General features: G+C 44.6%; 1 protein-coding gene across 1 annotated transcript; it reads right to left on the bottom strand.

The window, feature by feature from the left end:
• Nucleotides 1-25,807, bottom strand: KPNA7 (karyopherin subunit alpha 7; the record flags this gene model as incomplete). Its single annotated transcript, XM_081091885.1, has 10 exons — nucleotides 1-39; nucleotides 8,174-8,320; nucleotides 11,470-11,652; nucleotides 13,060-13,293; nucleotides 14,674-14,937; nucleotides 18,125-18,207; nucleotides 19,563-19,831; nucleotides 20,264-20,346; nucleotides 23,724-23,852; nucleotides 25,745-25,807. The coding sequence occupies 10 exons, from the start codon at nucleotides 25,805-25,807 to the stop codon at nucleotides 1-3; spliced, it is 1,494 nt and encodes a 497-aa protein (XP_080948011.1).
• Between the last annotated feature and the right edge of the window lie 1,895 nt (nucleotides 25,808-27,702).

Consider the following 27,702-nt stretch of genomic DNA (forward strand, 5'->3'; position numbering starts at 1 on the left):
TTAGTCCAAGGATTGTAATATTGGTCCACTATCTTCTTCCTTCAGGGGAGAAAAGACACTATTACACCTCCAGGCTCTCAATACATTATTACCACCCCATTAACTCCTTAATATCTGCAGTGGATTATTATTTGCTCTAAATTAGTCTCACGGTTCCCTCAGAGAATAATTTGAAGGAGGGAAGCATGAACTATTTCTTGAGATGGATCTTAAATGCAGTTTTTTGGAATGTGTGATAAAACATACATATCAGAAAAATTAACATCTTTGATCACGTTTAAGTGGACAGTTCAGTGGCATTAAATACATTCAAATGGCTGTGCAACCACATCATCCATCTCCAGAACTTTTTCATCTTTCCAAACCAAAACTCTGTACCCATTAAAAACCCCCATTCCATTCTGCCTCTTGGCCCCTGGAAACCAACACTCTACTTTCTGCCTCTATGAATTTGACTGCTCTAGATCCCTCATGTAAGTGGGATCATGCCGGGGTCCAACCCCAGCGGGTCCAGGGGCCCCCAAAGGTGTGGACGGAGTCGGCGAAGAAGGAAGGACACGGCGACAGTGTTCAGTTGATCAGCAGCCTAGCCAGGATCTCTAGCCAGGATCTCCAGCCAAGTTCTGGTCTGGATCTCCAGAGAGGTTCTGCTCTGGATCTCCAGCCAGGTTCTGTGTCCATGTTGTCTTGCTAGGTTCTCCAGCCAGGTTCAGTCACCAGGTTCTAGTCAGGTTCTCTTGCCAATTTCTGTAGTCAGGTTCAGTCCAGGATCTTTTGCCATGTTCTCTCGCTAGGTTCTGTCTGTAGGTTCTGAGGCCAGTTTCTGTCCAGGATCTTTTGCCATGTTCTCTCCAGCGAAGTTCTTCTGTCTCTAGAGAACGTTCTGTGTAGGTTCAGTGCCTAGGTTCTGTCTCTCTCTGTCTCTTGCTGTCTTGTTACATCTGTATTTATACCAGTTGATTCAATCCTATCAATCTCTATTACAAAGGTTAGGGCGTTTCTTATCTCCATTCCAGGGAGTAAAGATTATGTAGCTTAAGCATGATTGTTCGTAGTTAAAGTGATTAATTACCCGCCTGGCACTTAGTTAAGAGGTTTTATTCCCTCCCTAACTTCAGGGGAAAATCCCTACCTGGGGAAACAACCTTTCTCAGAGACCTTGGTTAAAACACATAGTGCCTAGAAGGTGAGCAAACATTAAGAACAGTATGCCATATATGCCAGGTCCCTTGAAACAGCAAGCATGGACCAGCTCCCGGCAGGATCATACAGTATTTGTACTTTTATGTCTGGTTTTTATTAATTTAATTAAACCTTTATTATTGAGAGTATTACAGAAGTCCCCCCCCCCCTTTTTTTCTTCTCCCATTGACCCTCTCCATCTGGTTCCTGCCCTGCCCCAGGCCTTTACCACCCTACTGTCTGTATCCATGGTAATGCATATATGCATATAAGTTCTTTGGTTAATCTCTTCCTGGTCCCTCTCTCCCCTTCCCTCTGAGTTTCATTGGTCTATTCCATGTTTCCATGCCTCTGGTTCTATTTTATTCATTACCTAATGTTGTTCATTAGATTTCTTGTTCATTTATCTTGATTTTTCGATTTAGTTGTTGATAGATATGCACTTATTACACTTTATTGTTCATATTTTTGATCTTTTATTTGTCGTCTCCTCCCCTTCTTCCCCATCTCCTTCTTCTTTAAGAAGACCCTTTAACATATCATGATCTACTTGTTTGGTGGTGATGAATTCCTTTAGATTTTCCTTGTCTGGGAAGCTCTTTATCTGGCCTTCAATTCTAAATGATAGCTTTGCTGGATAGAGTAATCTTGGTTGTAGGTCCTTGCTTTTCATCACTTTGAATATTTCTTGACACTCCCTTCTGGCCTGCAAAGTTTCTGTTGCAAAATCAGCTGGAAGTATTATAGGAGCTCCCTTGTAGGTAACTGCTTTTCTCTTGCCCCCCCCCCTTTTTTTTTTTAATGTTTTATTGATTTTTTTACAGAGAGGAAGGGAGAGGGATAGAGAGTTAGAAACATCGATCAGCTGCCTCCTGCATACCCCCTACTGGGGATGTGCCCACAACGAAGGTACATGCCCTTGACTGGAATCAAACCTGGGACCCTTCAGTCCGCAGATGGATACTGAGCCAAACCAGTTAGGGCTCTTTTGCTGCTTTTTAAGAGTTTCTTTCTTTTTAACCTTTTGAATTTTATTTTTTTAATTAATTTTTTATTGTTTAAAGTATTACATATGTCTTCTTTTCCTCTCATCAACCCCTCCCTGGCCACTCCCACCCCCTAGGACAAACCTTTTGCATTTTAATTATGAAGTGTCTTAGTATGGCTCTTCTTGTTTGGGACTCTCTGTGCTTCCTGGACATGTATGTCTATTTCTTTCACCAGGTAAAGGAAGTTTTCTGTCATTTTTCTAATAGGTTTTTGATTTCTTGCTCTCTCTCTTCTTCTGGTACCCCCATGATGCGAATGCTGGTATGTTTGTAGTTGTCTGAGAGGCTCCTTGTATTATCTTCATATTGTTAGATTCTTCTTTTTTTTACTGTTCTTTCTGGGTGTTTTTTCTTTCCTTATATTCCAAATTCTTGATTGGTTTCTCAACATCCTCTACTCTACTATTGATCCCCTGAAAATTATTCTTTGAGTTAGTGTACGTTTCATTTCTTTTTCTTTTTTTTTTTTAAATTAAATCTTTATTGTTCAGATTATTACATTTGTTCCTCTTTTTTTCCCCCCCATAACTCCCCTCCTCCCAGTTCCCACCCCACCCTCCGCCCTCACTCCCCACCCACTGTCCTCATCCATAGGTGCACGATTTTTGTCCAGTCTCTTCCAGCATCTCCCACTCCCCTTCCCCCCCCCCAAGAATAGTCAGTCCATTCCCTTTCTATGTCCCTGATTCTATTATGACCACCAGATTATTTATTCACTTGATTCTTAGATTCACTTGTTGATAGATGCATATTTGTTGTTCATAATTTGTATCTTTACCTTTTTCTTCCTCTTCCTCTTCTTAAAGGATAACTTTCAGCATTTCATATAATCCTGGTTTGGTGGTGATGAACTCCTTTAGCTTTTCCTTATCTGTGAAGCTCTTTATCTGACCTTCAATTCTGAATGATAGCTTTGCTGGATAAAGTAATCTTGGTTGTAGGTTCTTGGTATTCATCACTTTGAATATTTCTTGCCACTCCCTTCTGGCCTGCAAAGTTTCTGTTGAGAAATCAGCTGACAGTCATATGGGTATTCCCTTGTAGGTAACTGAGTTTCTTTCTCTTGCTGTTTTTAAGATTCTCTCTTTATCTTTTGCTCTTGGCATTTTAATGATGATGTGTCTTGGTGTGGTCCTCTTTGGATTCCTTTTGTTTGGGGTTCTCCGCGCTTCTTGGACCTGTAAGTCCATTTCTTTCACCAGGTGAGGGAAGTTTTCTGTCATTATTTCTTCAAATAGGTTTTCAATATCTTGCTCTCTCTCATCTTCTGGCACCCCTATAATTCTGATGTTGGTACACCTGAAGCTGTCCCAGAGGCTCCTTACACTATCCTCGCATTTTTGGATTCTTTTTTCATTTTGCTTTTCCGGTTGGGTGTTTTTTGCTTCCTCACATTTCAAATCATTGACTTGATTCTTGCGCTCCTCTGGTCTGCTGTCGGGAGTCTGTATATTATCCTTTATTTCAGTCAGTGTATGCTTAATTTCTAGTTGGTTCCCCAATATAAGATCGAGGGTCTCATTAGTTTTCTTGTAGATCTCATTAAGTTTATCGGCGGCTTCTAAACAGTTCTGGATAGACCTTAAAAGTGTGGTTCTGAACTCTATATCTTCCATTGACAAATTTGTCCTGTTTCTTTGTCTCCGCATTTTGTTATGCTTCCTTGGTGCACCCCCTAGTGGTCTTTGTGTGCAGTCTTGTAGTTAATACCAGGGAGGGTTTGACCTCCAGGCCAAGTGGCTATGAGAATCAGCTGTGTCAGCAGTGAGAGAACTTCTGTCCTCTAGGGAGGTGCTAATCTAGCCTTTGCCTGAGGCTATCCGGCAAATGCCTTTGTGCAGGGCTTGGGTGGGGCGGGTCGCACAGGATCAATAGGGTGGGCCGGAGAGAGCAGTTATGGCCGCTCTCAGTCCTGTCCCCAGGGGCTCTGCCTCTCTGAGTCCCAGCAACGGCTGCAAACCTCGGAGAGAAAGCTGCACTCGCTCTGACCGAAGCCAGACAGTCCCGCTTCTCCCGTTTGAGTCTGGGTCCCTAAAGACTCGCCTGTATCTGGAGCTCAGAGTCTGCGACTCCCTCCCGATTGAAAACGCCAACCGCGCCCTCTGCCGCCAGCCCGCTCCGCGCACTCCGCACCTCAGAATTTGACTTCAGCACTGCGCCTCCTCTGAGTGTCTGTATGCGTTTCTCTTTCCTCCTAGTTGTAGGACTTCCACTCAGCCAGCGTTCCTGTGGTTCTGGGTGATGTACCTTCCGTTTTTTGTTTCACTTTTGAAGTAGTTGTTCAAAGCAGCAAACTCTGCATTAACCTATGCCGCCATCTTGGTTCCCAAGCTGGTGTGTACGTTTCATTTCTGACTGGTCCCTTTTTATGTCGTTGATGTGCTCACTAAGCTCCTTGAAGTTTTCATTAAGTTCCTTGAGCTTCCTATAAGCATTGTTTTGAACTCTGTATCTGGCATTTTTCTTGCTTCCATTTCATTTAGCTCTTTTTCTGGAGATTTCTCCTGTTTTTTTTTTTTTCATTTATGAATTGTTTGTCTCCACATTTTGGCTGCTTCCCTGTGTTTGTTTCTATGTATTAGGTAGATTTGCTATGTCTCCTGGATTTGGTAGAGTCACCTTGTGTAGTGGGTGTACTTTAGGGCCCACTGATCTCCCAAGTCACCTGAGTTGGGTACTCCTTTGTGAATTGGTACAACCTTGTGTGAGCTGTGTGCACTGTCCTATTGTAGTTGAGCTTTGATTTATGTTGGCATCACTGGGAGGGGTTGACCCTCAGGTCAATCAGTTGCAAGGATTAGTTGCAACTACAGCGGAAGAGCTATGTGCAGGAGATGCCCCTATGGAACAGGACTTCCTTCAGTGGGGCTTTGGTGCTCATTGAATCCCTGCCTTGAGTGTGTCACTCACGAAGGTGGTAGAGTTGTAATTGGCATGGTTGAAGTTAACCACTGGGTACATTGGCTCTGGGGCCTCCCAGGAGGTGCAAAATCAGCCTCTGCCTGTGCCCTGCCTGGAACCACCCAGCCTGAGCTACAGTGCTCTGCAGATGGCTGCTACTTGTGTTGAGCTTGGAGGTGTTCAGGAGAGGCAAAACTGTGAACCAGCATGGGCTACTGCTAATGTCAGACCTGGGGCCACTTATTGATAGGTAGGGGGCACATTGATGCTGGCTACTGCTTCTTTGAGAGATTTTAGGAATGTCCAAAGCATGAGGCAAAAGAAGCCAGTTATATGGAAAAGCCACTGGAAATGGCTTGGATGAAATTGCAAGTAGGGAGGGACAGAGTCTCAGGGAATCACCAGGGCAGAGTGAAAAGTGTGAACCAGGTTGATGGAGATTTACATATGGCACAGACTGTCAGCTCTGTAGCAGGGAGGTCTCAGCAAAGGAACACTGGCCTCTGCCAGCACTTCTGTCTGGGAGAAAGCTGCTCCTCCAGCTCTTTCCCTGATTCCAGACAGGTTAGTTCCTTCCTGAGGTTCCTTTCAAGCTGCTGTCCCAGTGCTGGAGCTCAGAGGGAGTTCGAGTAAGCCCATGTGTGGGCCCTTTAATAGGAATTGCCTGGGACTCTCACATCCTCAGTGTCACTCAGCCACAATCCCCACTGGTTTTTACAACTTGAAGTTGTGGGGGCTTCTCTTCCTGGCACTGGAACTCTGGGCTGGAGGCCTGGTGTGGGACAGGGAGCCCCTTGCTCCTCAGAGAAACCTCCATAGCCAAGATATCCCTTCCAATTTTAAACTGCCACATGTGGGGGTGAGATCAGCTGGTTCTGCAATTCCACCCCTCCTACCAGTCTCAATGTGCTTCTTTTTAAATTCCCTAGTTGTAAGACGTTCGTTCAGCTAGATTTCATGTGGTTCTGAATGGTGGTTGTTCTGTATTTCAGTTTAAATTCTGATGTGGTTGTGGGAGGCAGTAAGTACCAAGTTTACCTATGCCACCATCTTGACCTGGAAGCCTGTCTGGCTTATTTTTAAATGAAGTTTTGATACACAGGATACTAGCTTTACTGTGAGTAAGGATACAATGGGTGTAGCTCATCGAATCCCCCCCTTCACACGCCCCCCCCCCACCTTGAGTGTGTCACTCATGAAGGGGTAGAGTTGTAATTGGCCTGAACAGAAGTATTTGAACTGGAGCCCTTAGATGAGTCCTATGGATACAAACCCTATTTAAGGGACAAGTCTCCTAATTACAAGCTTTTCATAAAAGCTTCAAATTCAAAAGATGCTAATCATTGTTCTGGGTCTTCTCTGCTTTGAGAGCATCCTCTTGGTTCCAAACCAAGATTAGCTGCCTCTGGTTAGCACCAACCACCACCATGGTCATATTTATTGTAAGGCTCTGATTTTGCTGACGAATCTAGTCTGACACCTAACAGGGTATCACTCACTCTGTTAACTCCTAGCCCCATGCTTACCTGGCCACTTAGGAACTTTGAGTGCACCTTCCATACATAAAAAATATCTAATAAAAATGCAAATCAACACTATAATTGGATACTACTTCACACACATTAGAATGGCTATGATAAAAATAAAAAGAAATAAGTATTGGTAAGATGCTGAGAAATGGGAACCCTTGTGCACTGCCAGTAGGAATGTAAATGGTATTTCCACTATTGATAACAGTAGGTTATTCATAAAAAAAATTAAAAATAGAATTACCAAATGATCCAGCAATTCCACTTCAGGGTTTATACCCCAAAGAATTGGAAGCAGGAACTTTGAACAGATATTTGTACTTTCCTGCTCATAACAACAGTATTCACAATAGCCAGAAAGTTAAATAACTCGTGTCCATTGATAGATAAATGGATAAACAAAATGTGGTATATCCATACATTGAAATATTCTCTGGTCTTAAAAAAGAAGACATTTTGACATACACTACAACATGGATGTACCTTGAGGACATTATCCTAAGTGAAATAAGCCAATCATAAAAGGATGCATACTATATGATTGCACTTAAATGAAGTACTTAGAATAGTCAAACAGAGACAGTAAATATAATGGTGGTGCCCAGCTGGTGTGGCTCAGTGGTTGAACATCAACCTATGAACCAGGAGGTCAGTGTTGGATTCCTGGTCAGGGCACATGCCTGGGTTGCGGGCTCAATCCCCAGTAGGGGGTGTGCAGGAGGCAGCTGATCAATGATTCTCTCTCATTACTGATGTTTCTATCTCTCTCTCCCTTTTCCTTCCTCTCTGAAATCAACAAAATATATTTAAAAAAAATAAAAATGGAAGTAGTCTGGAAAGTAAAATGGTGGCTACCAGGGCCTGTGGAATGGGGAATAGATACAAAGTTTGGTTTGCAAAGATAAACAAGTTCTGAGATGGACAGGGGTGATAGTTGCACAGTAATGAGAATATACTTCATGCCACCAACTGTTCACTTAAGAATGGTTAAAATGCTAAATTTTATGTTACGCATATTTTACCACAATAAAAGAAAGTTTCAAAAATATGTCTAATGTTATCTGATCATTATTCCTGGCTCCTGCAGAAAACTTAGAAGTCTTTTGTAGAGTTCATCCCCAAACACCCTATTCTAGAAAGAGACAAAGATGCAGTAAACAGCAAAATGGTTTTTCAGAAGCTGGGGCCTGCCTTAGTTGTCTGCATTTTTTCAATAAGGAGCCACTTTAACATCACATCCCTTCCTGTACTACTGCCCTCCCCCGCAAAAAAGTCAAGTGGGAAAAAAAGAGTAATATTTGAAACCAGAGGTTAACAGGACAAACTTCTAAGGGATTAGAGCAGTTTCCAGGAGCCAGAAAGCTGCTACTCCAAGGCAGCCCCTACACCACGGCTAAGTCCCGACAGGGGCCCACCTGTCCGATCACCCCCCTTAACAGCGGCAGCCAGGTGTTCACCTGTGAGTGGCCTGCCAGGAGGTACGGACACTACTTTATACTTGAAGTCACCTACCTCAGAGAAGTACTTCTCAATAATGTTCATAGCAGTCAGGGCAACGTGAGGGTTCTCATGAAATTGCAAGGTTTTGATTCTGTCAACCCCACCAGGTTCCTCGATCAGAAGACACAGGCATTCCTTCTTCGAAAGCTTCTCTGCTGCCTGGGGGCAACAGGAGCGAAAGTGAGGCCTGGGCAAAAGCCCGGGGACAGGGAGCCTCACCAGTGGAACCCGACCAAAGGCTCCCTGTCCCCGGATGGGCAGGCGCAGCTTCACGTTTCCCAAAGTGATTTCAACTTGCACGCTCTTCCTCCACTTTGGATATTTATGTGATACAAGTGTGTGTGTGTGTGTGTGTGTGTGTGTGTAGGTTTTTTCTTCATTGCAAAAATACAATATTTCTTTTGCTAAATATGCTGTCATCCATAAACAAATCACTACCACTATTCAGTAGACATCCCCTTCTAAAGGAAATTGTTTTAATATAGAACGTTTAAGTGATGCTATGTAAGTACAGAGGTTCTGGCCCTGCACTCCCTAAAAGCCTTGAAAGGTAAGACAAGAGACCCTCAGTCACAAGAGCCCCCACAGCAAGTAATGAAGTTCCTGGAAACAGAGAACACGAGAGGATTTAACCCAAATGCTGGTCGCTGGATTTACCACCCAGGGCTCTTCATTCACTCACACATGTGTACACATATGATGGGCGAGGCACACAGAACGGAGATACAGACGTGATTTAGAGAAGGCCTTTTGTAATGAACTCACACTATCAGGAGGGACAAGTACACAAAGGTGATGGTGTAGAAAGTTTAATTTAGTAAATGATCAGAAGTTTAAATTATAGCAGATGTGCACAGGATGCTTGAAAAGTAACACGAGTCCTTAATGAGCAGTACTGTGCCGGGTCAACCATAGGGTACCGGCATTCCCAAAAGAAGGAACATCGGGGACAACATTTTGAAGGAAGAAAGGCTGCATGTTATGAGAAGAGGGAATAACAGTTCAGCTAAACAGCATATCGGGATGTGGAGGAAGATGAAAAACTTGGCTGTCATATCTGGAAGGGCTCTACTTGCTATTTTGTGAGCAGTAATAAAATAACCTCCTCTGGGTCAACTAATTCATTAGGCCACCTCATTGACCTGATGACAGTTTGCACTGTATGTCTAAGCCTCGATGCCCTCTCGTCCTATGAGTCAGTAGATTTGAGTAAAGAAAGTAGGGCAGGAGGCAACATGCTAGATTAGCTTCAGAAAGAAAACAGGGCTGTGGGCAGCAGGAGCCCGGGCCCAGGATTTTGGACCTGAACAGTAAATGGCCCCAAAGTTACTTCAAAGAACCTCAACTGCATCTGCTGCCTATTTGAACTTGTTCCTGTCTCGTCTTGACCTTTCTAACCTACTGCCCCCACGGCCGTTGTCTGATCCAGGGGGTGCACAGATCCACCAGATGGGATTTGCCCAGACTCTTCTGAGAAAAAAAATCCCAAATATTTAAATGAAGCAGACGAAGTTAAACATCTCTATCCCAAATTTGCTTTTACAGATTTGTTACGTCCAACTTCGTCTATTGGCTGTCAAGTCTCTGCTCTTTGTTTGTGTGATTTGCTCAAGTCTTAGTGTCTAGCTGGGCTGTGTTTCAAATCTGTTCTTGACTCAGGTCAGTTCTTTCCAAGACAGTTACATGAAAAGAGTGCTTCGAGTGAGTTTTCAAAAGGGGTTCCCTCGTGTTACTTTGAAACTTTCCAAATGGCTTAGTTGTATATAAAAAGACCTTAACCAAGATGGTCCCAGGTGACCCTGCCTCCTGGTGTTTATGCCCTTGTGTTAGTGTGAGTGTTAAACAGGGCTGACGTGTGTAACCAATAGGATGTTGTTGAAATGACCTCCTTTAAAGATCCTAAATACATGGGGGCTTCCACCTTGCTTCCTTAGATCCCTTGCTCCAGAGGAAGCCGGCTGCCATCATGCAAGGACACCCAGGCAGTCCCCGGGAGAGGTTCATGTGGTGAGAATAACGTGGCAGGCACGTGAGTGCGCCGTCTTGGAAGCTGACCCTCAGCCCCTGTCAAACGTTCGGATGAGATTGAAGCCCCCAAATGACATCCTGAACCTCATTAGAGACCCTGAGCCAGAACCATTCAGCGAAGTTGCTCCCCAATTCCTAACCCCATAAATTACGTGAGATAATGTTTGTTTTAAGTCACCAAAGGGTAATTTGTTATGTAGCAATACAGAACCAAGACAAATAGTATAAAAATAGTGTCTTACCTTACCTTTCTTTCAGAAATAAGACTTTTCTAGAATTGTAATTCAAGGCTTTTCAGTCTATTTTCCCAGTTATACAGTTGAATATAAAAGGAATTCTAGTCTGGCCTCTTAACATATATCTCTGCTAACTTCTTGCTGCTCCTTCAAATATCCTATGTTTTAGTCTTCTTTTTTAAAAAATATATCTTATTAAATTTTTTTACAGAGAGGAAAGGAGAGAGATAGAAACATCAATCAGCTGCCTCCTGCACACCTCCTACTGGGCATGTGTCCGCAACCAAGGTACATGCCCTTGACCGGAATTGAACCTGGGACCTTTCAGTCCACAGGCTGAAGCTCTATCCACTGAGCCAAACCGGTTAGGGCTGTTTTAGTCTTCTAAAAGAGTCAGCCATGGGGCTCACTGACTATTTTTTCCCTCCTTCAAGCCTTTGATTGGTTTCCCCTCTCACTCGGATAAGTCAAAGTTCTCACAGACCTTATGTGATCTGGCCCCTAGGTGCCATGAGCCTAATCTCCCACCACTTTCCATCCATTTACTCTGCTCTGGCCATACCAGCTTCCTTGCTTTTTCTAGAATGTTCTTCCCCAGATAGCCATAAGACCCACTCACTTCTCTGAGGCCCTTACTCAAAAGTTATTCCTCAGAGAAGTTTCTCCTGACTACTGAATAGAAGAGATCACCTTCCCCTCCTCACTCTGAGCTATCGGTGACTACCTCTTTGTCAGATAGATTTACCTCTACCTCCCTACCTGATGTGTCTGTTCTCCTCCCCACTACTACATAAGCTCTGTGCGAGCAAGGACGTTCACCTGCCACATCCTGAGCATCGATAACAGTGACACTCATTTGAGAAAATGACGATAATACCTTCTTTGATAAGCCTCTTGTTATTATTATCCATAGAATGTGTGCACAGAGGGAGGAGATAGGGGAGTTGGGGAGAAAGAGAGTCCTACTTGGGTTTTAAGAATGAAATGAAATGTCTTAAGTTTGGAGACTGCTACTGAGAAACCAACCTGTCCAGAACAGCTCACCTGGAGGAGAAAAGAGATGATGTCAAGGATGATGACAACAAATTTGGCATCTGGGATGGTGAGCAGGTTCACCAGTGGCTCCAAGACTCCAGAATAGGCAAGGTGGATCAGCTGACGCACGGTGCCCCCATTTGTGAAGTTAGCCACCACCCAGAGAGCCTCCTTCTGGGCTTTAAACTCTCCCTGCAGAAAGAGAACATTTACATTCTTTACAGATCCTGAAGAACTTAAATATAGGGATGCTAGCTTGGTTCAGTTTCTAGGTAGGTTGGGGACAGCCAGGACTATCTGTGCAATTTAGAGAGAACACCTTGGGGACTTGAAGTCAAGAAGGAGGCAGGTAGATTCATATGGGGTTTTAGAGGGAGGTCCTAAGTTCCAACAGACTCAGTTCATTAACTCAGGTTATGGGAAAAACAGAAACAACATAAATCAATCCAGGTAATCAACATAGATTAGGAATTACGCTTGGGATTTTACGTTTTAGGGGCCTATGTTTACATTTCTTGTCTTTTTGCCCTAGTGAAAATCTGGATAAGAAGCTCCATAGCTACAAAGCTAAGCACACAGATGTGATCTTAGGGACTGAGACAGCTCAGAGGTTACCGAGGAAGGCCACTGAAATATCACTCAATGCATCCTTGCATTTATAAAAGGCATTTGACCCAGAGATATGGGATTAATTGATCATGGATCCTACTGCCCCTGGGCAGGAGACATTATTTTGTGGCTGGGAGAAACTGTGACCACAGTTTAAAACAAAAATAAAAAAGCCAAACAGCTTATGGCTCCAAGCAAGTTATAGTTCAAAAGGCACAGTTTGAACTAAGATTACTTCTTGATTCATGACTGAATATTTCTGAATAGTATACATACAGATTCACAGTAAAACACGATAGGAAGTGTCTAATTGACTGGAAGATGCTATGATTTGGGTTGCACACCTGGCCTAGCTTTTAATACTTAATGAAAACCTGGGAACCAACCATCCAACCTCAGAGCAGAAACACAAAAGCAGAAAAACATAGCTTGTCCATTAAAAGGTGGCAAAAAGAAATGCTGATGATAGTAGTTGTCCTTGGGAAGGGAAGAGAGAATCAGGAGGAAAGAGGAAGGCTTATTGTATTTCTGCTTCTAGATTTGGATTTTCTGTGTATATTACCACTTTAACCAACGTGATTGTGTGCTGAAAAAGCCACCATTCTCCAGTGTATAATATCAGTATAACCGGATATGGCTTTCCTCCTGAAAGAGAACAAAACCTCTTTTGGCAAGTAGAGAGTAGATGGCACATTCTTTAAACACTATTTGCCAGCTCAAAATTTTTCTGGATATCTGAGCTGTGGGCCACCTTTTCATTACACAACGCTTGTTTAGTCTTCCAAATTTTCCATGGGTTGTCCAAAGAGGATGCACCTTCCTTTTTTTTTTTTTTTTTTTTTAAGGGAGAGCTGGGGTACTAATGTTTCATAGTTTTGTTGTGGTCTCAGTTAATTTGCTTCAGGGCCTGTGTGTGAGTTACTGAAGGAGTTCAACACCGGGCCAGTTGGGAAGTGGCCTTTTGCCGTAGACACAGAGTGTCCCACTCACATTTTTCAGCAGAGCCAACACGGGCGGCAGGACGTTGCAGTCGATCAGCTGCTGGATGTGCTGCTGCGGCCCCGCGGCCACATTGCTCAGGGTCCAGGCTGCCTCCTTCTGGATGGAGGACTTGGGGTACAGCAGGAGCTGGGGCAGCACACTCAGTATTCCCGCCTCAATGGCCAGCTGGGTCTGGTGATCGCTTCCCGTGACGATGTTCCCCACAGTGCGGAGAGAGGGGGTCTGGAAGAACAAGGCTAGAAGTGTAACCGAGTATTGCAAACTTATCACAGTGGAAGTGACAGTCACACAAGATCTGTGCCTCCCAAACGTCAGTCATGCTTTGCTGACGGCTCTCTGGAAGCCTGGGAACAACGGTGATACCCATGGCCCTTATTCATTTGGCACATGGACGGCTGCTTCTATAGCTTGAAGGTACTTGCCAGCTTCCCAGCAGTGGTGGCTCAAGTGGGATAGAGGTCAAGGGATACCTGTATCAAGAAATGATGCTCTCCCCTTTATATCCCTACACTGGGGGAAACTGCTACGTTGATTGTAGTGTTTATAACGTAATTATGTCTACTGAGTTTATAGTTAGCACCAGGGTCAAGTTTCTGTTGTACACATTATTGGAGCCAGTGAGACCCCAATGGCACTTTTTGATATATTCACAACCCCTTCTCAATAACTCTGACGGTTCCCAGGATGGGTCTATGATTGGGCTCCAGACAACTGTCCTTGGAGGGTTGATTTAGGATTTATTTTGGTTTTCTTGCATTTTAGTGAGAAATAACAGTGATAGAATTTTCCTAGCCTATTATGCTGGGTATCTGCTAATCCAGTGAGATATAGAAGTAGTGCTATAGGCCAATCACAGCCTTGCCAAACCTGGCAATTTGCCCCGAAGCTCCCAGGATAAGCGACTTCTTATAGATATTCTCTTTGTATCCTGCATGCTACCAGCATTATCCTCAAACTAACCTTGACATCTGAGGAATACTATGCTAATCTCAAAGCAGATGATCATTAAGGCTGCATAATACATAGTATTAGGCATAGAAATCAGAAGGGGCACCCATCTTTTAAATGACATTTTCAAGAATATTATGTAAGTGACATGTTGGTTTTACTTACGTTTCACTTATATCTGAAATAGTATTAGAGAACAAACTTGGGAGAGGATAAGAGGAATTTTCTTTTATATTTGAGTAAGCAATTCAAATGTTACATGGGCTTTACATTAATACACACACATTCTGTATCAGCCAACTTGTTAACATCTACACACGTAGACCACTAGAAGGAAAGGCCACAAAAGGGTAGTTCACTGGGTGAAGGAATCATAGTCAATTTTAATTTGGTGCTCTCTATATTTCTAGTTGTCAGATTAACAAAAAAAAAATATATGTTACTGAATACCCACTAGGATTTTGGGTCAAAATAGATTCAAGTGTTTGGCTAGGGAATATCAGAGACCAGGGAAATGCAGATGATTAAGCCTTGTTCTAGGTAAAGGATTAGAGCTGAGTGTGGAAACCAGGGGGTGAGGAAAGAGTAGAACTTGCTAAAGTACCTACGACTCGAAAGGCCCATAGAGAGACAGACAAGACCTGGAGCACTTACCAAGATATTGAGTTCTGAGCTGGTCATGAGCTGAACCAGCCTGGGCAGCACCCCCATGTCAACCACTTGGCCAATGCGCTCGATGCAGCTCTCGGTGAGGTAGGACAGAGCCCAGCAGGTGTCAGAGAGCACCTCGCTGTCTTGGTGCTGCAGGAGCTGGGAGAGGACGGGCAACATTTGCTCCACGGCTTTTTTGCAGGGGTACGGGTTCCTGTTTCGGCACAGGTTGGACAGGGTCCAGGTGATGTTCCGCAGAAATGTAATCTGTAACAAGAGACTGCTTCTAGCATCAGGTGCAAAGAAGAAAAACTGCAAATGGCAGTGTGTCCTTGCCATCATTGATCACTAGTATTATTGACCAGCACGAACCAAAGAATTGGAGCTGCAAACAACAATTTGTTCTAGGTAGTGATGTATATATAGGGTGTCCTCAAACTTGTATATACACATTTTGAATAATTATAAAGGCAGTGTTTATGAAAATACATTTCATTTTCAAAATTGCGATATCAGCTGTTAAAGTATATACACCCCCCCCGCCCCCCCCCCCCCGTATACTAGGGACAGAGAGAATGAGCTTTTTGCTTCCTATTCAAATGTTAGATGGATATTTCCTTACATTCTTCAAAATACCCTTCCCCTCGACTCCACTGATGACCTAATTTCATTTTTCACTGGCCAGACAAAGAGGTTTCATGTTCCTCCCACCAGGCTATAACCAACATGTCATAACCACATTTCCGATCTTCTGTTCGAGGATTCGTCTTCCCTACCTTGCCTCTGAATTCCACCACTTTCCACCTTTAAAGATTCTGCCCCCAGCATCACCTCTCTCTCCTGGATCACTCCCACAGCACAGAACACCCTGTGACCTTCACCCCTTACCCTTGGCACCTCTGCAGCCATCACCTCACTTCTGTTTTCCAGAGTCTATCCTCAAGGAGGCATCTGTATTCCCTCTCTGCGGTGTGCTTCCCATCTGCGCTTCTCCTCCTCCTAGTCTGGTTCTGACCCTGCTTCTCTATGGTTAGTGACGAAACCATCTTCTTCCAACTCTCTAACCCCATAGCTGCTTCTTTACTGTCCCTCTCCGTTGTGTTTAGTCGCCAGTTGTTCCCTCTGGCACCTGTGACACCAAACCTGGGTTTTTTGGTTTTTTTTAAATTGCTAAATGGGATGCTTCTCCTCAATTTTCCTGGCTGGCGCTGCCTGACTTCTGAATGTCAGAGACCCTAGAACCTGGTTCTGGACTCGCCTCGCACTCCAGGCCAGGGATTGGCAACATTTTCTGTCAAGGGCCAGACAGTAAAGACAGTAAACATTTTCAGCTCTGTGAGCCCCAGGGACTCTGTTACAACTATTCAACGTGGTACTTGTAACACCATAAGAGACACAGGAAATTGCGTGTGAGTGAATGGGCATGGCTGTGCTCCAGTAAAACTCTATTTACAAAAGCAAGCAGCTGACCCCTGCTCTTGACCTTGCCCAGCTGGATGACATATGTGTCCATGAGTATCTAGACCCGCATATCCACCTACGTGACGTTGCTGCAATGGTGCCTCTCAATCACTTTAACTTAATGTGGACAACTAAGACTCTGGTTCTTTCTCCCTCCATTGTCCCCATTTCTCTAAGAGGACAGTCATCTAAAATAACCTAACCCTGAACCTGGGGCATCCTGGCTTCTTTCTGTCTCACTTCCATGTCCAACATAGCAGCATCCCAGGTCCATCTGCTTCACCATCTCCCTGGGCTACGGCCCTCCAACAAGCAGCCAGGAGGGTCTTTCTGAAAGATCGGACCACTTTGTTTCCTGCCTTGAAATCCTCCAAAGGCTCCCCTTTGCCAGCAGGATGATGTCTAGGTCCCTTGCCCGACCTTCATATTGCACTATTTTCTTCTTGCAAACTCCCTTGGTCATGCCAGCCTTTTTTCTGGTTCAACCATGTCAGGCTTTTATCCCACCTTGAGGGCTGAGTGTATATTCCCTCAGTTTTGGAAGCTATTTTCTCGTCATTTAAAAATGATTTTCTATTGATTTTTGGAGAGAGACGAAGGGAGAGGGAGAAGAGAAACATCGATGTGAAAGCAGAACATCGGTTGGCTGCCTCCTGCACACCCCCATTTGGATAGATGCCTGCAACTCGTGCATGCGTCCTGACCAGGATTCGAACAGCGCCCTTCAGTGTATGTGATGACGCCCAGCCAACTGAGCCACACTGGCCAGGGTTTCTCTTCAGTTTTGTTTGAGACAAAGCTAAAATCCAAATTTAATTTCTTTTTAAAAAAATATATATTTCATTGCTTTTTTACAGAGAGGAAGGGACCCAGGGATAGAGAGTTAAACACACTGATGAGAGAGAAACATGGATCAGCTGCCTCCTGCACAGCCCCGACTGGGGATGTGCTCACAACCCAGGTACATGCCCTTGACCAGAATCGAACCTGGGACCCTTCAGTCCGCAGGCTGACACTCTATCCACTGAGCCAAACCGGTCAGGGCCAAATAGAATTTTTAATCCAGGGACTCCTCTATTGTTGCCACATCAATCCACTTTTTTAAAAAAGATTCTCACCTGAGGAAATGTTTATTGATTAGAGAGAGAGGAAGGGTGAGGGAGAGGGAGAGGGAGGGGAAGAGGGGAAAGACAGATTGATATGAGAAATATTGATCCGTTGCCTCGTGCGTGCGCCCTGACAGTGGATTGAACCTGCAATCTAGGTATGTGCCCTGACCAGGAATAGAACCCACAACCTTTTTGATATTTGGGACGAGGTTCCAATCAAGTGAGCCACCTGGCCAGCGCACCACATCAGCTGACTTTGACTCTAATCTTCAAACCTAAACTTTATTACTAGGAACAGAACCGGCGAGCCACTAATTCAGTTTGTGCTCCTTGAAGAGCAGGGTTTAGTCATCTAATTCTGCAAGATTGTAAACTCATAAAAATCTTCACAGATTTTTCCCCAATGCTTTCAAAAGAAAGATCAGCACTACTGCCTGCTGAGGACAAATTTGGACTAATTCTCACCCAACGTGATATTCAGTTCTAGGCCTTCTTTTTAATGACCATCATAAGGGGCCAGGCATTGATTTGGAAATACAGTGGGGCCTTGACTTACGAGTTTAATTCGTTCTGTGACGGAGCTCGTAACTCAAATTACTCGTATGTCAAATCAATTGTGAACGAGTGAGACACGTGATGCTGGGCTGATGTTGTGGCATTCACTGTGACGTTCGCTGCACCAACTAGTGGTGGTGTATCTGAAGCTGGCTCGTAACCCGAATTTTAGCTCGCAACTCAAAGCAAAAAATCAGCCGAGAGACGGCTCGTATCTTGAAAAACTCGTTAGTCGGGACACTTGTAAGTCAAGGCCCCACTGTACTTCCTCAATTTCCCAATTTTGGGAACCTGTTACCAGCTAGGTTTCCTAATTGAAAGACACTCACTGGTGTGGTTGATGATATCAGGGCCAGTAGATGTGGGATGGCATTACTCGAGATAACAGAGTCTCTGAATTCTGCACCATCACCTACAAATAGATAAGAACAGGACATTCAAAGAGAGAACAAAGAGAATCCTGGGATAGGTGACTAATTTTTCAAAGTCTGTGCAAAGGGTAAGAGGCCAAAACACATTCCCAGGTTGGGCAAGTAGAGAATGCAGTCATGAACTTGATCCTGAGTCTTTAACATGTTGGTTGGGTGGCTAGGCCTGGTGTGAAAGCAGGTCCCACACAGCAGCAAATGCCGTAAGTAGTCGTGGATGCATAAAGAAGCCAGCCAACTGGGCCCAGGCAGTGCGCTCTAAATGCTAATATAATTTTATAGCATGGTTCTCAGGAAGACCAAGGCCATTGCAGACCAAACTGTCTTCCCAGAAGATTCTGGCATAGGGCAGTAACTTCCAGATGTGACTCAGAACAAAGTCTGGGAGATGCACAGGTGTTAGGCATCAGCTGTCTGTGACTTTGGCTAGAATACCGTATTTCTGGACCATAGAAATCTCAATTTGTAATTCTTTAAACATCAGGCAAGGCATTAGTTATATTATACCACCCAATTTTGCCTGTTTCTTGTTGAACCAGTCAAAATGAGAGACAAAGTCTCTGCAATAGGTGCTTTACTTCTGCGAGCATTTCAAAAGCAGATTTTATATTTGGTGCTTGCTAATCCCAATATCTGAAGTCCATGGGGGTGTAATTATAATGATGGTTTCTGCTAACTCAGTCACGGTGGGTTGTTGGCTCTCTGAACTTGAAATTGCTAATATTTGGCTGATCTTACTTTGTCAAAATCCCGAGGGACCCAGTTGAGTTAGTTCCCCCCCAAAAGCATTATATTTCTATTCAGCCAGAAATCAGGGAGCTCCCAACTTTGCAGCATTAACTCCCCAGCTTTTGCTTTCCTGGACCTCACAGGGAATACAGTGTCAAGTTCCAAATCTATAAGGCCAATCTTAGGGTGTTTTCAGGGGAAACTTTTACCCCAAACTTTTGTATGTTCCATTGGCAACTTTCTCTGGAGACAGAATTTTCTTTTAGGGTCTGGATTACATAAGTGTTTGCTAAAACCCCCTGCACTGAATAAGCCAAAAAGCTTGTCCTTTGTTCCTGAAGCTACTGAGACCTAAGGGTGTAGGACCTGGTATTGGCAGATGTCCCCAGGGAGCCTGTAGCCTCAGGGCATACTGCATTATCCTGTTTCGGCTTCAATTTATGCCCTTTGAACTTGGCTCTGAATTTTGGAAAAGCCTGTTGTACTTTCACCAGCATTTCTAGGCATTTCTACTTAGAGTATCAAGTCCACAATATTCCCCAAAGAACTCCTATAGCATGCCATACGCCTGGCCCACTATTTTCTTAGTCCCCTGAGGGGAGAGTCTCACCTGCTATATTACCAAGGGCCCACACTGCCTGTTCACACACAATTAGGTTGGGGGAAGACAGGAGCTCAACCAAGGGCTTGACGGCGCCTCCTTCCACAACAGCTCGAGTCTGGTCTGAGGTCCCCGAAGCAATGTTGGTCAGAGCCCATGCTGCCTCAAACTGCAAACACGGATGCAATGATGACGTCAGGAATTCCACCAGCTTTGGAATGAGTCCTGCTTCAACAACCCGTTTTAGAGGAGGGTTCTTTTCCCGGGACAGCATTTTCCTTCGCAATGAAAGAGAAAAAAGGAAAAGCAAGTCACGTGAAGCAGAAATGAAGAACCTCCTTTATAGATGTTCCCGGCATTCCTAACCATCACATGAGACAAACAGCTGGGAAAAGCTACGTGACATCCTAGAGTTGAGCTCATAGCACTTTGCAGTGATGAAGCAACATTTCCCCCTTCAGGTATTATCTACACGAAGATTCCTGTGGAGGCCAATTTAAATGAAGCAGCTCATCTCTGACAACACTTGTATATCTTAGGTTGTGTTCAAGGACAGTATAGAGGAGATATTGAGTCTCACTTTTGGATGGACCATCACCTACAAAGCCTTTTCTTACATTGTGTGGGCATTTTGCCAAGAAACCAAACAGGTCATTCGAGATCATTTCTAACTATGAACCTATAAACAGCAGCGGTCTGGTTGGTGATACCTGGCTGCCTGGGTGGCCTGGAAACATATGATGGGATCTGAGGCATTCACACCACTGATTATTTCTTCCAGCGTGAGCTTGACCTGCAAGGAGACACACATTCAGGTCAGAGTCTCTGCTAAGAGGAACCATGAAGGTCATCTAGTTAGCCATCTATTTGATTTAAACAGGCTGGCTTTAACAGTAGGTCCCAATCTGCATGCTGGTCTACACTAAGGGAGAGAAGGGTATTTGCTGGTCTCACAGACCTCTGGGATATTCCTTATGCTCTGGGGGTGAGGTAATTCCTATCATCACTTGGATCCCAGAACCTTTTTATAACGTGCTAGTGGATGTCTGCAAAAATGACAAAGTAAAGACCTCCAAAAATGGTGTAAGTAGGGGTCTAATTTCATTGTTTTGCATGTGTATATTCAGTTGTCCTCACACCATTTGTTGAAAAGACCATTCTCTCCCCATTGAATGGTCCTAATACCTTGTCAAACTTTGATTGACCATAAATGTGATGGTTTATTGTGGACTCTGCATTCTCTTCCACTGAATTACATGTCTAACATATGTAATAGATGTGATTACTGTAGCTTTGTAGTAGGCAATGGAGTCATAAATATGACATCTAAAGCACATGCAACCTCCCTAGCCAGTTTGGCTCAGTGGATAGAGTGTCGGCCTGAGGACTGAAGGGTCACAGGTTTGATTTTGGTCAAGGGCACATGTCCGGATTTTGGGCTGAATCCCCAGTAGGGGGCATGCAGGAGGTAGCTAATCAATGATTCTCTCTCATCATTGATGTTTCTATCTCTCCCTCATTCTCCCTTCCTCTCTGAAATCAATACAAATACATTAAATAAGAGGAATTGTTTTAAAAAATAAAGCACATGCAACCAAAGAAAAAAGTAGATAAATTGGAATGTTTCAAAATTAAAAACTTTTATGCTTCAAGGATCCTATCAAAAGTGAAAAGATGACTCATAAAATAGGATGAAATATTTGCAAATCATATACCTGGTAAGGGTGTAGTATCCAGAATATATAAAGAAATTTTACAACTCAAGAATAAAAGACAAATTACTTGATTTAAAAAAAATGTGCAAATGGTTTGAATAGACATTTCTCCAAAGAAAATAAACAACTAGCCAATAAGAACATGAAAAAACTGTTCATTAGTCATTAGAAAAACATAAAAATCAGAACAATAGAGCCCTTTGCATGCACTTGACAGCTACCATCCCAAAATGGACAATAATAACAGTTGGTTAGAATATCAGATTGTACAATGAATGGTGCAGCTACTTCGGTAAATAGTTGGCAGCATGTTTCCTATTGCTAATGTAAAAATCGCCACAAATTTAGTGGCTTAAAACAACACAAACTTATTCTCTCACAATTCTGGAGGTCAGAAGTTCATTATCAGTTTCACTGGATTAAAGTCACGGTGATGGCAGGACTGGTTCCTCTGGGAGCCTATGAGGGGAGTCTGTTTTCTTGCCCTTCAGCTTCTAGTAGGGCTGCTGTGTTCCTTGGCTTGTGACTTGTGCCTCCATCTTCAAAGCCTAGCACACCAATCTCTGCTTCTGTCATCATATCCCCTTCTGCTCTGACTTGTCTTCATCCTTCGTATTTTAAGGATTGATGTGATTGCATTGGACACACCAGAGAATCAAGGGTAATCTCCCCATCTCAAGATCCTTAGTTTAATCCTGTCTACAAAGTCCCTTTCATCATATAAAGTATGATGGGGATGAGGAGATGGGGACATTTGGGGGGAGGCATTATTCAGCTTACCACAGGCAGTTCCCCAAAGAGTGAAACGTAGAGTTACCATACGGCCCAGTAATTCTTCCCCCGGGTACGTGCCCAAGAGAACTGAAAACCTGTTCACAGAAAAACTCGCACACAAATGTTTATAGCAGCACTATTCACAACAGCCAAAATGTGGAAATAGCTCAAATGCCCACCAAGTAATAAATGGATAGACCAAATGTGGTGTAGCCATACAATGAAATACTATTCAGCAAGAAAAGGAATGAAGGACTGGCACCTGCTACAACATGGCTGACCCCTGGAGACAGTATGGTAAGTGAAAGAAGCCAGACATGAAAGACCACATATTCTATGATTCCATTTATATGAAATATCTAGAATAGGTAAATTCAGAGACAGAAAGATTCTTAGTCACCAGAAACTAGAGGGAAGGAGGATTGAGTGACTGCTTAGTGCGTATGGGGTTTCTATTTGAGGTGATGAATATATTCTGAAATTAGCTAGTGGTGATGGTTGTACAACCTTGTGAGTATACCAAAAAACACTGATTATATACTTAAAAAAGGTGAATTCCATGGTCCATGAATTATATTTTAGTTTTTTTAAAGGCATAGTAATATAGAATAAGAGGAAAACAACTCTCTCATTTCATAGTTCCATCTTCCTTGAATGGGGGACTCCTGGGGACTATTCTAGATAAATGAAGCTGAGTAGAGATATGGTTCAAAGTCCTACGGCAATTCAGAGAATGGTTACAGCTCCTCTGTTTGATGGCCGGTAACACATCATTGAATCCACTTGCCCGGACTGAACCACTCTGCCTCTAAGAGCCCTTAGCTGAGCTGAGTGCAGTGATGACACACACAGTGGCGGATCATAAAAGGCACGCAGATACAAAGGCATGTAGATACGACACTATTGGGGCTCCAGGGAAACCTCCTGGTCAGGGCATTCTGGAAAGGTCACAAAAAAACAGTATTGACCTCAAAGTCAACTCAGGATTTGAAATGTGTTTTTTTTATTTTGGTTGTTGTTTTTTTTAAATCCTCACCCAAGGATATTTTCCCATTGATTTTTAGAGAGAATGAAAGAGAGAGGGAAAGACTGAGAGAAATATCAATGTGCGAGGAACATATAGATTGGTTGCCTCCTGCACGAGCCCCAACCAGGGCCTGGGCCGGGGAGGAGCCTGCAACTGAAGTATGTGCCCTTGACCGGAATCGAACCCGGGACCCATTAGTCTGCAGGCTGACGCTCTAGCCACTGAGCCAAACCAGCAAGGGCTCAACCCAAGATATGTATTGAGCAAGGTTAGGGTGGAAGGAGAAGGGACACAGAGGGCAGCATTCAAGTCCTAGGCAAGACTTTACATGTTGAGTAACTAGATGCCTCTGCCGAGAGGTAACCTGCATGACCCCTCATTCCCTGCTTCTGGCTGAGTGACGGCAAGTGGATTTTCCGTTAGAAGCAGCACTTCCCTCCATTAGAATCTAGATCTCCGACTCTCAGCCACAGAGGCAATGACCCTTCGCTTTCTGACAACACCAGTGTAGCTCTAACCATGATCTCTCCACCCCTTTCCTTCAAGACCCTCCGTTAGAGCTTGCAAGTTCTGAACCAAACATTTCAAGCCAGAGTAGTTCACGAAGGATGTATTTTGTACACAACTGCTCTAAACGCCACATTCCCAACGTACCCCTTTGGTTTCTTCTCCAGAAGCGGAGTGAGAGCAGAGATTGGTGATATTTCTCCTCTTTAAGACCTGCTCATCTTTCTTGGCCTTTCGGAGCTGCGCGTTGACTGCTATCCGGTGTTGTCGAATCATCTAGTGAGGGAAAGAAAGAACCGGGGCACTTAGAGCTGGGAAGTCAGGCTGTTACCATGTTAGCCTTCAGGACACACTGAAAGCATCTGACTTCACTGCAGATTCAGCAGCCGGAAGAGTTAACATCACAGTTAGTAAATAGCCCGGCTTGATGACCTCCTCTGCCGTCTTCTACTACGACGTATCTAAAAGGATAGTCAATCTCCCTCCCAAAGTGAAGGGAGATCACGTATGCCCTTAGCAGACCAGGACTATCAGCTGTAGTGACATCTGAGCAAAGTGTCCCACTGCCCTGAGTCTGAGCATGTCTTCATTGGTGCTGATTAGATTCTGAGGAGAAGGCCTGGGACTCCCAACTATGGGGATCCAGTTGGGCTATGAACAGACTGCCCAGGCCCAGGTGTCCCCGGCCATTTCCACTGTTAGGGAATCACCCTCTAGGTCAGTGATGGCGAACCTATGTCACCTCTGACACGCAAACTCATTTTTTTGGTTGATTTTTCTTTGTTAAATGGCATTTAAATATATAAAATAAATATTAAAAATATAAGTCTTTGTTTTACTATGGTTGCAAATATCAAAAAATTTCTATATGTGACATTGCACCAGAGTTAAGTTAGGGTTTTTCAAAATGCTGACACACCGAGCTCAAAAGGTTCGCCATTACTGCTCTAGGTCATTCAAATATATATTTAAATATATGTTTGTTTTTGATTTAAGAGAGGAAGGGAGAGGGAGAGAGAATCATTGATCGGCTGCCTCCTGCATACTCCACACTGAGGATCGAGCCCACAACCCGGGCATGTGCTCTAACCAGGAATTGAACTATGATCTCCTGGTTCAAAGGTTGATGCACAACCACTGAGCCATGCCAGCTGAGCTAGGTCATTCAAATCTTAATCCAGTCTCATGAGTTTTACTTGGCCACCAAACTGAGGGAGATTAAAATTTAAAGTAAAAAACAACCCTTTTCTCATATCAAGAGAAACTCAGGCTTCATAGTATTGAGAATCCTGGAGAAATGATTTAACTTATACAGACGGATGAGTTTTAGGTTGAAGACTTTCTTAATTTAAGAAAATGTACATGTATGTGTTAGATGATCCTTAAACAAGCCTTATAATTCTTGCTGGAGAACAGGGTCCCTGTGGTGTGAGACGACAAGGCAGGAATACCGTCAGGTCCATTGCGTCCACTGTACTGTTGCCCATCACTAAGTGGCCCCTCACTGTGTATTCTCCCTTCTCATCTCTTAGCCCTTCCTGCTGCTTTCCATGTAGAGGGTTCAGTTCCTTTGTTCTAATTGGTTTCCTTTAATCTGCACTAATCTTGGAAGCCAGACAGCCATGCTTGTTGGAAAAGGTGTAAGAATGATTTGGCTCTGGACAGTGCCCTAACCAGGTGGCTTCTCCCATCCTCAGCTGCCTGTCAGATTCGTTAGGCATACCCAACCATGTATGATATGGCAGTGAAAGCACATAGATGTAGGACACAGAGCTAGAGCCAGAAAACTGAACCTAGAGAAGCTGAATGAGAGTTAGAATCCACACACAGCTCAGGCTCCCTGCCCCAGGCTCTTGTGCTCAGCCCAGCACCTAGAGAGATAGAAACATTGATGAGAGAGAAACACCAATTGGCCACCTCCCACATGTGCCCCACTGGGGATCGAGCCCACAAGCCAGGCATGTGCCCTGACTAGGAATCAAACCGGTGACCTCTTGATTCATTGTTTGATACCCACTGAGCAACATCGGCTGGGCCACAAGAAACGTTTTGTTATATTTTCTTTGTCACCCCCTTTCCCCACCCTCCACTCTATATCTGATGCATTTCCACCACGTAGTTTTATTGCACTAGTCCTTGATAAAGTGAAGCTGTTGCCTCATACTTACAGATGCATCTTTGCCTCGGTATTTAAATTTTCTCATCCTGTCTTCTGGAGCTTCTAACGACATATTGACTGGAAGAAGCAGACCACCTATAGGTAGGACAGTCACAAAGCGATGTTCAGTATCCAGTGTGTGGTTACTATGCTAAAGCCACCCGGGTTCTAAGCCCTTAAAGGGCTCACAGTGGAATGGAGAGCAGAATCAGGAAGTCTGCTTCCACAGGCATCACCACACCAGCTCAATAGGTGATGAGCCCTGTGGGAGCTCAGAGGGGACCAGTCCTAGGCTGTATATGGAAGGGAAACCTTTCAGAGGGAGTTTGGCTTGAACTGGGCCCTTGATGGCTAGGATGGATGGAAATAAAGCACTGAACCCTTCCATGTGGGTGTGCCCAAAGGGTTGTATACAGAGTGTATGTGCAGGACAGTAAGGAATCCAACCAGGCTATGATAGGCAGATGGCCCTCTCCTCCCACACCCAATCCACCAGCTCATTGGGTCAAGACAGTCTCAAGTGTGACCCACTCCTTTTAATTCTTTTGTACACTGCCTCCACCTGAACCAGGCTGCCACCATCTTTCACTTTCACTATGCAACCACCTCCCAATGATTCATCCTGCTTCTACCATTGCCTTATTCTAATCTGTTCTCGACATAGAAACCACATGATCTTTTAAAGACAAGAATTTGATTATGTAATTTTTCCCACTTAAAAACCTTCTACTGGATGCCCATCCTATCTAATAAAAGAGAAACATGGTAATTAGCTGTACCTCTGCTACCCTTCCCATTGGCTAATCAGGGCGATATGCAAATAAACTGCCAGCCAAGATGGCAGCCGGCAGCCAGGCAGCTTGAAGCGAACATGAGGCTTGCTTGCTTCAGTGATGGAGGACTCCAACGTTCCCCGCCTGCCATTGCCGGCCTCTGAGCTTGCAGTTTGAAACATTGTTACAAATATAGAAGCTAAACAAAACCCCAGAAACCTGCTTTCAGCCAGCCAGGATCTCAGAGCTGGAGTTGAAACAGTGTTTCGATTATAGATCCCAAACAAACCAGATACCTGCTTTCAGCAGCCGAGGCCTAAGAGCTGGAGCAAGCCTCAGAGCTAAAGCTGGCCCAGAATAAAAAAAAAATGAAAAATGAAAAATAGGAGCGGTTGGGAGCTTCAGTCACCTGCCAGCCTGAAAACAGCCCTCAGCCCCTCACCCAGACTGGCCAGGCACCCCAGTGGGGAACCCCACCCTGAAGGGTGTGTGACCAGCTGCAAACAGCCATCATCCCTTCATCCAGGCTGGCCAGGCACCCCAGTGGGGACCCCCAACCTGATCCAGGACACCCTTCAAGGCAAACCAGCCGGCCCCCACCCATGCACCAGGCCTCTATCCTATAAGTAAAAGGGTAATATGCCTCCCGGCACCAGGATCAGCGTGACAGGGGGCAGCGCCCAAACCCCCTGATCGCCCTGCGGCTCTGTGTGTGACAGGGGGCGGAGCCACAACCTCCCTATCTGCCCTGCTCTGTTCATGACAGGGGAAGGTACCCCAACCCCCTGATCAGCCCTGCTCTGTGCCTGATAGGGGAGAGCTCCCCAACCCCCTGATCACCCTGCGGCTCTGTGTGTGACAGGGTGCAGTGCCCCAACCCCCTGATGGGCCCTGCTCTGTGTGTGACAGGGTGCGGCGCCCCAACTCCCCCACCCCCCCATGGGCCCTGCTCTGTGTGTGACGGGGGGCAGCGTCCCAACCCCCTGATCGGCCCTGCTCTGTGGGTGATAGAAGGCGGCACCCCAACCCCCACCCCATGGACCTGCTCTGTGTGTGATGGGGTAGAGCCATAACCTCCCCATTGGCCCTGCCCTCAGTGTGACAGTGGCAGCGCCCCAACCCCCTGATCCACCCTGCTCGGTGTGTGACAGGGGGCTGTGCCCCAACTCCCCTAACGCCCCTACTCTGTGCGTGA

This window comes from Myotis nattereri (genome assembly GCF_964212035.1).
Source record: "Myotis nattereri genome assembly, chromosome: 5".
Classification (NCBI taxonomy): domain Eukaryota; kingdom Metazoa; phylum Chordata; class Mammalia; order Chiroptera; family Vespertilionidae; genus Myotis; species Myotis nattereri.